General features: G+C 39.2%; 1 protein-coding gene across 1 annotated transcript in view; it reads left to right on the top strand.

Annotated features, from left to right (window-relative positions):
* The window catches only part of CCDC171 (coiled-coil domain containing 171), a 149,081-nt gene that overhangs the window by 92,918 nt on the left and 41,449 nt on the right, over window positions 1-14,714 (top strand). Inside the window, 2 exon segments of the mRNA XM_055790981.1 lie at window positions 1,169-1,223; window positions 13,689-13,820. Coding sequence (XP_055646956.1) covers window positions 1,169-1,223; window positions 13,689-13,820 — 187 coding nt within the window.

The raw sequence follows: 14,714 nt of genomic DNA, 5'->3' as shown, positions 1-14,714 counted from the left end.
TACCTGAAAGGAGGCTGCAGCAAGGTGGGTGTCCATCTATCCTCCCAAGTAGCAAGTGATAGGACTGAGAGCAAATGGCCTCAAGTTGTGCCAGGGGAGGTTTAGACTGGATATTAGGAAAAACTTATTCACTGAAAGGGTTGTCAAGCATTGGAACAGGCTGCCCAGGGTAGAGGTTGAGTCACGATACCTGGAGCTAGTTAAAAGACATGTAGATGTGGTGCTTAGGGACATGGTTTAGTGGTGGACTTGACAGTGCTAGGTTAACGGTTGGATTCAATGATGTTAAAGATGTTTTCCAACCTAAATGATTCTGTGTTTCTATTACATTTGTTTTAGGAACTGTAAGAGCTCGAACAAAATATTCACATAGCTGGCAAGGTAAAAGACAGTCCTGGAATATTAAGGTGTGTTAGCTTTTCTGGCGTGGTTTCCACTTGATTTCCTGTGTTGTTTTGTTGGTCACATTGTCCTGTTCTCCATAGTCTTATGGTATTATGCAACTTTAATTCTGTTTCTGTCAATGCATTGGATGAGACCAAGGTTTTTTTGTGGGAGCAGAACTGATCAAAGCTGTCTTTCTTACTGAAGCCCTAACCTACAAAAACTCATGAGGATAGTATTTAATTTTCCAAACTTCTGTTTTGTAATGATAGGATCCTTGACTAGACTTCTTTTGGAGACGGACCTGTGGAATGTTCGGGTTTAGAAAAGACAGGAAGACTTAGATGCATATAAGTACATAGTTGTTAAGCCCATATAATTGGTAAAAACTGGAATTTGTCAGTGTTTTCCAGCATGAGAATGTAATCTCTTCCTGGTAGAGTCTGGGTTATTCAGCACGCCCTTTTTATCCAAGGTTGCAGTTTCTTCTCCAAGAAGATGGTGGTTGTTCATTGGTTTGCCTGTAAATACAGCTAGTTTAATTGCTTACCCAAACAGAAACATCTTTCATATAGAAACGTGCCAAACAGTAGTCCATGAGCTACCTTATAAGGTTTACACTGGAGATACAAAAGGTAGAGATACAAACACGAGTCTGAGTTATCAACAATTCTTTTTAAAGACATGATGCTTTTAAAGTAGCAGAAAATTAATTTCTACATCAGTAGAGCTTCAGTTCTATTAACTACTCTGTTTCCCCCCCCCCCCCCCCCTCTTTTAATAGAGACAAAGAATTGATTATTAGTCATATGAGATCTGTGGAAGCCGCTCTTCATAAGGTAAGAATTTGAGGGTTTCTCTCTGCATTTGTATATGCAAACACCATAAGGGTTTTACAACCGCTTATTCTCAGGGAAGGAGTGGAATAGAAGTTGTTGTAAAGCAACTTCCTTTTCTTAGCGTTTAAGTTTCCACCTTCAGCTTCTTTCATCTCCAAATCCACTCATATTTAGTGAAATAAAATACAATTTTGTAGTACATGGACTTCTTACTTTTGAAATAAAACTTACTACAGAATTCACCTTCCTTCCCTCAATCAGTGGGCACTATTTCTGATTACCAAGTGAAGGATATTGATCTTCCAAACAATGGGTAACTGCTGCTGAGTTAACTCTCTCTACTGAGTCAGGTGGAGGTCACCTGGTGAGGTCATATATGTGATGGCCCTAAGACCTTTGGCTTTGTGCATGCTCCTTCAATCTTTGATACATGATAGATAAAAGAAGGAAAAGATAGTATTAACCCGTAATCAAAAATTTCATGATACTGATTTTAAAACCTTTTTTAAATGGAAGTAATAATCTCGGTTTGTCTCTGACTTGTACTGTTTTGCCCTGCTATAGTATTTTTGAAGGTCCAACAAAGCTGTTTACATTAATTAATTATTTGGGAGAAAGGGCTTATTGTAACTGTAGCTCTAGTGGTCAATTGTTTTATAACTGGGTTTAGTCTAGACCAACACAGAGCAAAAGAAGTGTTTTTATTACCTTGGAGTGTTCATTTCCCTTATCACATCTTGAATTCTCAGCGACAGGGGAATCTATTCCCTTATTTTAGTTTCTGTGTCCACCAAAGCTGCTGTTAATTTTCAGGTACCTTTTTCAAGTTTTTCTTTCCTTTAATATTCACAGAAAGTGACCGTACCTAAACAGCATGTTTTAGCTGCAGCAAACTGTGCTGGTAGTAATGACTTCCTTTGTGTCCCCATCTTTTTCATACTGGCTTCTTTTCAGATTGGGAAATGCGTTTAATGCAGGAAGTGCTGTGTTTTGCAGTAACATATGAATGTAATGTCCTTGGCCTTGAGAATTTACTGTTCTGCATTGCAAGTTTACGTTTAGATTTAGAAAGCAGTGCTGTGTATCCACAAGTATTGAAATGTTTGGGGAAGGGTTATAGGCAAGGTCATTTGCTTAGTACTGATCTTCCTGGTGCAGTGAATGGATTGAGAAATGTCCATCTTTCTTTAGGAATTTTAGTTACCACATCTGCTTCTTAGTTCTTGGTGTACATAGTTGTTAGGCCCAAATAGCTTATTATTGAGTAGCAGAGTAATCTATCCTTTCTGGTTTGTCAGCCTAAAGAATGAGAAAAACCTGAGTTAGAAATGTCAGGATGCTCCTTTCAGCAGGAACTAAAAATAATTGATTGTAAATAATTCATAACTTGGCACATCATTTCTTCTATAAGAACAAAGGAGAAATCTTGATCTATCTTTGGGATATATCTGAACCCTACATCATAATGGTAGTTAATTATCTAACATAAGCATGGCTTACGTGTAAACCATCAAGTTTACACTGTTGTTCTTAAAGGTTTTCTCACACAGTGAAAAATCAGAACATGATGCAGTAGACAAAATACTAGTAAAGGAGCCACAGGCCTGCCTTTTCCCCTGTAGAAATTCTGGGAACTGCTTTTGCTTTCAAAAAAGGAATCAAAAGAAAAAAAAAAAGTAAGTTCAGAATCATCTGGAGTTGAAAAAGTATTACTATTAGCTGCAGATATGTTTATAAGAGTTTGAAATTGAACGTTGTCGTTATTCTACATTGATGTATTCATGAGCAAATGTCTGCAAAATTCCACTGCATCACTTGTAGGATCTGTGCTGTCAATGCATAATGCTAAATTTTTGCCTATAGAGCTCAGAGGGATTTTACAGACATCCTTAGTAATCTTAGTTAGGCTCCGGATAAGACGGTGTACACTGATAGCCATTAAAGTGACCTCGTTCTTCTCTGTACTCTATCACTGCAAGAATTCCAGAAGGCAGCAATGTAGGTACTAGATCATCTGCCTTTGGGTATACTTGGCTGTAACATTCAGCAAACAAAGCAAAAAGAAGCAGAGCTGTGGGAGATCACCTCTGTGCACGCTTCTAATACAGCGCCAGTTAAGGGATCATTTACGGCACCTACTGCCCCCCAGTGACCGGATGGAAAATCTAGTGTCACACGACTGGCTGCGTCAACAAGCGCTCGGGCGTGCTCGTGCCCGGAATTATTCTTTTAAGGCCATTACAGAGCCACCTTTTTAAATCATCATGAATATTTGTGAAGCATAAGTGTTGAAGAACTTGAGCATGTGCTATGCTAAGAGAGGAAACAGCTTTAGCAACTAGTTCCATATCCTTTATAGTCTGCAAGATAGTGTCTAGATAGATAGTTTTTGTGTCATCCTGAGGGGTCTTGTCATGTTAGCTATCTTCATCTGACTCCTGGAGCTAGATTGTTTGCAGACAGTTTCCTTATACCATTAAAATAGGAGATATTTTTTGGGTTTATACCATCTAAATGATGAATTTCAAAGTGCAACGTGAATGTTTTAGCAAATAATAATAATAAAAAAATACCACCAAGGGCAAACAAAGTTATCTCAGGAAGATTTTGTTTTGGTTCGGTTTTATTCTTACAATATTAAAGACCAAAAGGTAATAGCTGGATTTTTGTAAAATCTAGGTTTGGAAAGTAGATGCAATTTTTTTCATTTTTTCTTCCCTAGAATCTATTAGATAGCCTTAAACTGAAAAAGCTTAGCAAAGTAGAACAGGTTTAAACATTGGCTACTTAAGAGAACTTGTGTCCATAACTTGAACAATTCCTTTAAAAAAAAAAAAAAAAAGCAGCCCAATGTAAGATGCAAAATGGTAACAAAAATAAATTAATTTTTACTAGAAGAGTTCTTAGAACAAATTCATTCTGATTGAAGTTCAAACATAAAAGGGTTTTCCTAAACAGTCTTCTCATCAAGAGAGAAAGCATTTAAGTAAATGTCTTATTTTAAAACCCATCTGCAGTCCTTTTTTTATGTGTGAAAAATAGATTATTTCTTGAAACACCTTCTCAAGATATTTCTGAGAGGGATTTTGTTATAAATATACCAATGTTATACTTGTTGATAAACTATATTTCATTTTTTTTTCTGTACTTGTTAATATCACATTTGCATTAACTGCAAGAGACATTAAATCTGTTAGTTTTATTCAGCTAGATTCTTTAACATGTGTAATTAATGACTTAATAGTTATGGTAGACCCATCAGTGGAAGAAATGATTTTACACGATCTCTGCTAAAATCTTCAGCCTTCCCTTTGTATCGCTTCTCAGTTTGAGTGTCGGTGGTGGGTTAGCCTTGGCCAGCAGCCAGCCGTCCACCCTGCTGCTCTCACTCCCCCCTCAACAGGGCAAGGGGGACGAAAGAGGATGAGAAAGCTTGTGCTTTGGGATACAGATGAGGAGACTGCAGACTGGGTACTGTCACAGGTAGGACAGAGTTGACTTGGGGAATGTTATTTTAGCGTATTATTAAAATAGATTTATATAGTGGGAAAGAAAGAAAAAAAATCAGCATCCTCCTGCCTTTTAGGCTCAGCTTCGCTCCCAGCCCCTCTGCCCATGCCCTGAAGTGCAGGATGGATGAGGGGAAGGGGGTAGCAGTCCAGCCCATGGCGACTGGCTGTTTCCCTGCTCTGGTGTGTGCTTTCCACATGGGCTGCAGTCCTTCCAGAATACCTGCTCTGGCGCGAGGTCCTCCACAGGCTACAGCGTGGACATGTGCTCCAGCACGGTCCTCTCAGCATCGGGGAAATGCCTGATCTGGTGCCTCAAGCGCTTGCCCCCGCACCTCACTGCTGCTGGGACTGGTGCCTGCAGGGCTGTTTCTTGCTCTTTTTCTTCCCTCTTCCTCAGCCTGTGTGCTGGTTCTTGCCCTTTCTTAAATACGTTTTCACAGGGAGGCCCCTGTCTTGGCTGCGGGGCTCGGCATGCCCTGCGGTGGGTCTGTTGGGGCCAGCTGAGGAGCCTTGGGGCAGCCCTGGCTGCCCCCCGCAGAGGCCACCTTGCAGCCCCCCCGCTGCTGGCGCCTGGGCACCCGCACCCCTGCAGCGCTGTAACCGCCCAGCCTCCCTGCATCCTTTCTTTCTAAACTCCACGTGTGCAAAACACCACCATGGGCAGGCATTCAGGTAAGTAAGCCTAAACAGAGACAGAAAATGGTTTCAGATTCCTGTTGTACTCTTTAACTGTTAAAGTCTTGACAAGCCTTATGGGCTGGCAGGGTTTTCAGCCTGTCCCAGCCGCAGCTGCCTAAGATTTGGCCATTTTAACAGGTTAATAAAATAACTGTGTCTTCACAAGCTTAGACTGTTACCCACTGGCCTGGGAGGCTGATGAGCTGTAATAAGAAGTCAGTAAAAATGAGAAGATTCCTCCCCTCAAAAATCTTTTTCCCTGTACTAGTTAGCAATCTACTCATTCTGACATTCTGGGACAGTTCAGGGATTAAAGCACCGATCCAGTACGGCCCTTCTTATTTTTGGCACTTGATCTGAAAAATTCTTCTTTATCCACTTCTGTAATGCACTTCATTTCTGCTGATTGAAAGGTTCATACGCCAGCTGGCAGAACAGCTTCCATGCAGACTTGTCAGCAGTCATGCCTTGAAATCCTTCCACCATTGTGTTTCATTGCCTCACCGCTGCTCCCCTTCCACCCTTGTTGCCTTCTCCAAAAATGTCCCTAAAGTGGTCATGCATGAGGTATGGGCCCCACAGTTCTATCAGCTGAAAAGAAATCTGAACACTGTATGATCCATCCTGTTACTCACATGCAAAATACAAAGACAAAACTATTTTTCTTTACCCAATTTGATGATGTTTTTAATACAGGACAGAGAGACAGTTGGATGTGGGGTGAGACCATTGAAGACTTGAGGATTAGTAACATCATAGCATTAGCTTGCTATTTCTGATGTGGTCCATAGCAATAAAATGCTTGTTTTTATGATGGTTGTTTTATGGCCTGCAATAAATTAATTTACAATAGGTTTAAGTCCATATACAAGTGACTACGTCAGTAACAGCAAGCACACAGTGTAAGTGGCATTGTTAGTTTCAGCAAGAAGACCACAAATTGATCAGGGCTTGAAAAAACAGAACAGTTACGAGGCTTAGGTTAGCTGCCACGATCAGACTTCACCAGATGTAACCTGCTGCTTTTAGGTGTAGTGCTCAGCCACATTTCTCTCAATTAACTGGGATTTATAGTCTGTGGTATTATTTAGTTAACAATGATTTTAAAGCTCTTGTTTTAGAGATTTCAACTTGACATTTTTTCCCTAGCCTGATGTCGCTCCTGGAGCTGGTGGTTCTGTGTGTTTAGACACATTAGCAGGTGAAGTCTGCTTGTGTGTAGGCTCAGATTCTGTTCATTGCTGTGATCCTTGGTTGTTCTAAACTGGCCTTTTCACAAGCTTATTGAAACAGTGGGTATGTGTACATGCAGTAAAATCACAAAGAAACCCAAATACAATACTAAAATTCTAAATGATTGCTGTAAGAAGTTTATAGTAGGAAACAAGCTATTATTTCTCTGTGGTAAGAAAAAAAGCGAAGTAAAAACATTACCTTTTTTTCTTCTCTATTTCAGATCAGCACCTCTTCATTTCAGTGTTTTGTGAATGACTTTTGTTTCTCCCCTCTAGTAATCTGACTTTCTTGATCCTTGTTCCTAAAGATCAGTTGTGCAGGACATACAGGTGTTAGCACAGCTGGCTTGCTGATGACAACTCTGTCCATATAGCTGTCTAGTGTGTCATCACTCATATTGTTCAGTGTCATTCTGACCTAGCCAAGCTAAAAATGGTACTCCAGCTCAAATGGGATTTAAAAACCTTGACAAACTAAAGATAAGACATTGCCGAATGTCATATCCGTGTGCATAACTGTTTTTAGTTTTAGACATATCTAAATAACTAATTTCGTGGTGCATTTGTCTTGTCTTTTGTTGTTTGTTTTCTTTTAAAGGCTGAATACTTTTGTATTTGTAAGTATTCAGTAAGAAACAAATCCTTTTTTTTGAGAATTGTGGAATTACTGAATACATTAACTGTTATTTTCTCCAGACACAGGTTCATTTTCAGCCCAAGGTTACTTAAATCCATTCATAGGGGATGTATTATAGTGCACGTCCTGCAACTACAGCAAAGCTTAGGCGCGGTGGTCAATGTCTGCAAAAAACAACTCTGGATCAAATTAACATCTTACTCAACAGAGCGTGTAGTGTGTGTGTGTGTAGTAATACGAGAAGGCTTGAATTATAGGTAAGCCTGGGATGGTATTCGACTCTGAAAATTAATTTCTAGAATCTCGACTAGTCTTTGAGAGAGAAAGAAAAAAAAAAAAAAAAAAAAGCCAAGCGTACCCAAAGCATCAGTTTTGAGATACATCTCCTTACATAAAAGCTGTTATGCAGTAATTAATTTTCTTTTAAAATCCACCTTTGAAATGGCTTGTATTGTCATTAAATGCAGATTGTATGGCAGCAATCAAAAAGGATAGTCAGTAAAGCTGTATGCTAATACAGAAATTGTTAGTAGATTTTAAATTAAGTGAAATATTTGGTATACCTAATTGCATTCATGTATGGCTACCTGCAGTAGGGTATATGCAAATGCTATTTAAAACCTCCGCTATCAACAGAAGTCAGACCCTTGGGTGTGAGGATGTATTCCTTCTTTTGATGAAAGTATGCAACAATCTGCTGGCCTTTAATGAGTACTCAAACCTAACTGTGGTAGCCATATAACAAGTATCTATTAAACTGTACTATATAGCTTCCTTTCGCTTCTATGAGGCAGTATTTTGTCTAAGTAAGGTATGTTGCAATTTGGTGTAGTTCAGTTTGGTGGTCTTGGGGAAAAAAAAAAGGAAAAAAGGAGTTTGAGGGTTTGGTGGCATTTTGTTTCACTGCCACCCCCCCCACCCCCCCCAGTTCAGTTGACTGGCTTTGTTCCCAGCATCATTCCTCACCTGTTTCACTTTCTAATTGTGGCTATAGTTTTCCAGTTTTCTGATGTTTGACTTAAAGCACCTTCAGTTTTCAGCAATTTAAGCAATGCAGTATTGTCACAGGCAGTCTCTCTGCTTGTGCAATGATCCTTGATTGCTGAAACATCGTGATGAAAAAAATCGGGTCGCTGATCATATAGGCAGGCCCTCTTTCAATAAGATGAATAGACATTTCTTGAGAGCAGATTCAGACTCTGGTGTTTATAGGCACTGATATTAACCGATTGTCTCTTGGTTCTGACAAGGTGCTTTAGTATATACTTCCTTGGATGTCACACATGCCAAATACTTTGGCAGAACTTACGAGGTCTGTATTGCCTTAAAGGGCTAACACTTCAACTGTGATCACTGTTTTCCAGAGAGCCTGTACTCTGGAATGGCTGGGTATGGATATATTCTTAGAAAGATCATCTGTATTGGCAACTTAATTGAAGAACTACAGTTATCAGTGCTATTCAATACTATTGTTGGTGCAGATTCCTTCATGTGTATTCCCTTGTATTTTTTAGTATAGAGTAAAAGAACATCAATGACTCATAATTAAACATTTCAAAATTAGGAAGTGTTCATGACAGTTTAATTCTTTACACCAATGTGTATACTTTTTTATTGTTCTCCTTAGATCCATGATCATTTGTGCCACTGTAACAAAGACTTGCCCATTCAAATGAGTTTCTATGTAACTTATTTCTGTTTAAGTGCTTCTCATCAAGGAAGGCAAAGGACCATGTTCAGTAGATGTGCATCTCCTTGTTTTGTGCAATACGGCCTCCATCCCACATGCTGCCCTGGAGGTATGGACATTATGCAGCTAAATCAGCCACACGTTTGCAAGACTTTGGTTAAGATTAAGATGGGGTTTGTATTCAAACTGTCTCCTTCTATTTTAAGAAGTTCTAAAAATATTTTTATTAATTGTATGACACATGCAAAACATAACGGTGTGGCAGAAACCATCTTGTGTGCACTCTTTTAAAATGGTTGCATAACATTTGTAGCTTCTGTTTTCTCAGCACTATGGTCATCTTGAAGTCAAGCAGACTAAATCAGTTTGAATTTACTTATTGTGAAATCACTGCATCGTTCTATTTTTTGTTCCATTGTTTAAATTGTAGGTGATACACTATTAAAAATAGGAAATGAAAGTAAGCCCACAGTCTCTTACTTTCTAAGTAATGTTTTTTATGTAGAATCAGTGAACTTTGAACTTACAAAAAGTTCTCCTATATAGCTTACATAATTAATTTTTATATACGTAAATAATCTTACCTTTCCACCCTAAGAAAGCATTGAATCAGGACCAAAATAAGGAACTAAAATCTCAGGGGTTTTATACCAGTCAGACAGTAACGGGACAAAGAGAGAGGGAGGGGTAAGCACATCTCAGTACCATTTACAACTTGTTAGCATTTAGTACCGTATCTCTATGGGCATAACTGGACATAGCAGCTCAAACTGTGCAGAGGCAAAACAAAGAAGTGAGCACAAAAGTGGACTATAGACAAAACTATTGTTACCTCTGATCAGCAGAGAATTTTGTAAGATCATTTTTGGACATGTAGAATTAGCCCATCAAATTGTACTCCTTGGTTCAGTCAATAATGTAACTTCAGTTTGTTATTCAGTTTCAGCTTTGATCTGAATTAATCAGTACTTTATTGATTTTAAATTGAGTGGCTATAGTGTTGTCTTCTGTCTTGCTCTCTAAATTAATTAAAAAGTTAAACACTGTCATAAGTCACTGTGCTTCTTTGTTTGAAAATGTTTTGAGTTTTGTAGTACAGTTGTGTGGATCTCTTTGTGCTTTTGCCTCTTTTCAGATGGTATTTATTTAAGGCTGCCCTGGTTTCAGCTGGGATAGAGTTAATTTTCTTTACCAGCTGGGGTTAAACCACCACAAAGGCTAAACTGGAAAATCTAAAGAGCATACTTAGCAGCCAGCCCGCTGTCACAGTACTTAACTATGCTCCATATAAAATCATTTGCAACTTTTCACAGTCTTAGCCAAAATTACATTTTTCAAAATCAGAAATAGTCAAAATCTTCACTAGCATTGAATATAGATACATTTATATATTTTTTCCCCTCTATTAAATTTTTAGTACATGGAAGTGGAACTGGTTTTAGGCTTTTTTTAAATCATTGCAGTAAGCCTGATTAGCTGATAAGGTTTTTTAGATTATAGCATTAGGTCTCTAGCCTAAGAAGACCTCTGAGATAAAATAGTCTTGCTTTAGATTTCATGTGGAGAAAAAACCAGTGACATTAAATACAAAAAAACCTCTGAAACTTGCATCATAAAGCTTAACTATGTAGGATGGTTTTCCTCCCTGTCAAGCTGCCAAAAAAAACCCCCCAAACCTTTTTTTCAATAAAATTACTTTTGCCTGTATGTGTTTGTGATTCTGTGTGAGTACCATGCTTACTTTCTTAGAGAATTAGGAAATAATCACAGTCTCTCAGCTCCTGTCATTAGCTTTCTGGATCTCAAAAAGGAAATAGCCAGGAAGTGATGAATTTAGTTCTTAATTAAGATTTCTTATATGTACAGCCTATCCAGCAGGATTCCATGCAAGCATGGCCATTATAGCTTTCCATTCCTTGAATACGTAGCCAGCTTGAAGGCTGTTTTCACTTTTAGTGAAACAATGTTATTTGCACAGTATGTACCCAGTCTTTTGTTCTTATAATTTTTCCTGTATTTTTCAAAGGAAAACTAGCTTTGTGTTCTGTTTCTTAGTATGCATGTGGGTAATGAGATTCACTCTTTATGATCTAACTACCTACAAACGTGAAAAGTTTTGGGGTTTTTTTTTTTTTTATTGTCAGTCTTCATATCAAATATCATACTCTTTAAGGCGCTAATGTGTAGTTTTCTGGTGCAGTGGCATTAACGACATGTATTTACAACAATTGTCTTTTGCCTTTTTATTGTTCAGTGTCAGGCCCCGATACTGAAATGGAGAGTTTGAAACTAATAGGGTTAAAAGGACTTCCACTGTCTGTATTGTGTGTGTATTATACCTACATTGCTTATACATTGTTTTTTCCCCCGTAGTATTAGCAATCTGCTTTTGTACTTTGACACAGGGATTTCCCTTGTGAATTTTGTCACAGAAAAAAGAGAATCATCAATATCGCAGTTAAACTTGACTTTCAAAGCTAATAGTATCTCATTTGGGGGCTGAAATTTAATAAATTTTCTTTGATTCTGGGTGAGTTTTTAAACATCAAACAATGAATTGGCCAGGGTGCAGTAAAATATTTAGATCTATTGACTACAGTTCAGAAGGGTAGAAGGCAAAACACTGGTGGTTTGATGTTGATAAATTCTTAGTACCTTAATCCACATTAATGTTTTCTTTTATCTGTGTGCATACTGGCAGCAAAGACACTGAAAAGTTGGGATATATAAACTGTAAAAATGTAAATCAAGTGTATATATGTGCATGCGTGTGTGTATATATCTGTGTATGTGTGTGTATTTAAAGTAACTCATTTTGTTATATTCAGCAAGGTTAACATCTGACCGGAATTACACATGCTGACAGAACACTCCAGAGAGAATGTTTGTTCCACAGGACTGTATATCCTGAACCTAGTGCACTGTGTGTGCAAAAAATGTGTAGAGGACCTTTCCTGTTATAAAAATTGCATCATAGTGCATATGTTTAGCAGCCACAGGTATTGACAGGAATTCTTTAGGTCAACTTGGGAAATGTAGGGCTGCCTATTTCCACAGAACAGAGCAACGAATAAAATAAAATCTTTTCTTCTTTGTATCAGTAGATTTATACGTGTGTACCTCTTTCAGAGTGGATTTCAATGGCTGTGCTATTACTTGAAGTATATTCACTCCTAATAAACGTTTTACAAAAATTATTTTTGTAAGTGGTTACAAAAAAGTAACCTGGGATTTAAAATGAATGGACGCATGTTTTAATTTGTTCGGTGAGTTATTTTGGGTGAGGGAGGCTCTCAGGAAAACTGAAATCTATGTGAAGTACTATTTAGCAAGTGGTGTGTCTGTTGATTTATATGGATTTGGTATATGCTTTAGTATCAGACTGTGTATTGTTGTTAAAGACAGTAAATTGTTTTTGCAGTACTGGCTGTTGCTACTCAGCAGTTCCAGCCTGCGCCAAACGAATGGGTGACATCTCTTCGCTTGTACCAGTACCTATTTGTATGTGCGTCTGTCCGTCTGCGTTAGAATCTGATCTGACTGCTGGGATCTGCTGGAGGTGGGCGCGATAGCGTTTGTGTTGAACAGCACGCAAAACGGGTGCGTGGCAGCGCCTGGTAACGCGCGCGCCGGCGGCGCGTCCGTGGGAGTTGGGTGTTCCGTGCGTGTCATGTCACACCCAGGCTGACGGACCCGTCGCGCGCGGCGGAAGCGTTGCCTTCGAACCCGCGGCCGCCCCGCGCGGAGCGCTGCGCACGCCGGCGGTGCTGACCGAGCGCGGCGCGGGTCGCCTCGCGCTGCCGGGAGCCGTACCTGCGCGCGTGCCTGCCCCGGGCGGCGCGGCCGCCGTTCCCGGCGCGGCCGGGAGGTGGCACTGTGACACCAACGGCCTCCGGCGCGCGCGCCGCTGGCAGCCGCGCGGCTGCTGCTCGGGGGTTTTGTTTTATCCTTTTCATTTCAGACTGCCTGCAAAACTAAATATCAAACCGTCTGAATTCACAGAAAATTGTAGCGCTTCCCGCGCCGGGTTGGCATAGATAGAAACTGTATAAAAGTAGATTAATACCAATGAATGCATTATTTCTTGTAGCGAGTCCCCAGGAAGAGACTTAGTGGCAGATTTGGGTTTGGTGTGGGTTTGTTTTTGTTTTTTTTTTTTTTTTTTCCTTCCTCCTGTTAATTGCAGAGCTACAGGTCGGTTTATTTTGCTTTGTTTGAGGATTATTCATTTTAATCTGTGTTTTGAATGATTTGATATTAAATGAACATTATTGCGGAGGACTGATATGATCTCCCTGCAGTTGTCAGAACTCACGTGCCAGCTTCTTGTTTGTATGATCACATGAACTTTTTAATTTCTTAGCTGCTGTTTGTTTGATCAGTGGTACAATTACTGTTACTTGTCTTAAGAGCTTTTTACAGGGGATGGATCTGTGAAATGCATATACCAGGTGGGCTTGCGAGCCCTTACTGCCTCTTCTTTCCTCCTTATTTCAGACCAGAGGAAAGATGCTTTTTCTTCTTAACATTCTCACTCACCACTCTGAATTAGAGATTTATTTGCAACGAAAAATCAATTAGTCCTAAATTTATTCATGGATTTCAGGTCCAGCGATCAATGCAAGTCCACTCAGTGGGCTCAAGGGGACCCAGTTCATCCCAGTTAATGTGTCTGAAGGGGAATTACCATTGATGCTGTTTTTTTCCCTTTAGGTCAGAGATCAGACCTTCCTGTCACAGACTGCGGCAACCAGGAATGACTTCACCCTGCAGCTACCCAAACTGCACCTAGAGACCTTTGCAGTGGAAGGGCTGAAGGGCAGGCCAGAGGTGGTAGCATTTCAGGTTAGAGACTAAAATAATCCTGTTTCTTTTTTTGCTTTTTTTTGCATCTGAGATAGGACAAAAAGCTAGGTTGCTCAGAATGTGTGGAGAGCAAAATGCTTCAAAACTTCACAGTTAACAGTTGAAGGAGAAATAATTTCTATATATACTCTTGAACATAGTGTTGCAGAGATGATGTGAACTTTTAATTTTGCAGTTATAATGTTAAATAACTGATGGGAATATAACCATGGGAAAATGCAAATACTATATTTGAAAATGAATATCATGGTATCCCACCCTCCTTTCCTCCTCCCCATAATTTAGGCAAGACAAATAAAATGGGGGGGGAGGGGGGGGGGAGGGCAAGAGAGACAGGATTCTTATGCTGCTTCTTGGTTAGTATCAGATTTTTCCATATTACAGTTTTAGAAATAATAGTGGTTTTTGAGCATTCCTAATTTAAAAGAAACTGCTATTTGGAATACTTAAATGTAGAAACTATTTTGTTCATGTAAGTTTAAAGACCTGTATGTTTCCAAATACTAATTTCGTTAGGAAAAAACAATGGAGAAAAAAAGAGAAATGAACTGAAAAGCTACATATTTTCAGCTCTGAAAACTGATTCTGTGTAAATGCCTCCTTACTGTTTTTAAGTTTGTCTGATACACAAACTATCACTTAAGTCTTTATAGCTGTTCGCAATGACTTAATTCTTGTGGTACGCTATTGCTAAAGGCAGAGCATTCAGTTTTCTCAATGAGAGAACGAAAGGCAGAGTACATGCTTTCATTGTGCTTTTCTATGTGAACCAGAGAGGAAGACTGGTCATGTAAAGTGCAAGGAATTCAGACAATGCAGGTAACTGCATGATGCGTGTACCTATCTGTAGTAATCCTATTTAATTGTGGAGTT

The sequence above is a fragment of the Falco peregrinus genome, chromosome Z (genome assembly GCF_023634155.1).
Source record: "Falco peregrinus isolate bFalPer1 chromosome Z, bFalPer1.pri, whole genome shotgun sequence".
In the NCBI taxonomy this organism is placed as follows: Eukaryota; Metazoa; Chordata; class Aves; order Falconiformes; family Falconidae; genus Falco; species Falco peregrinus.
Note: the sequence above shows the minus strand (reverse complement) of the source record. Positions and strands in the feature narration are given on the sequence as shown.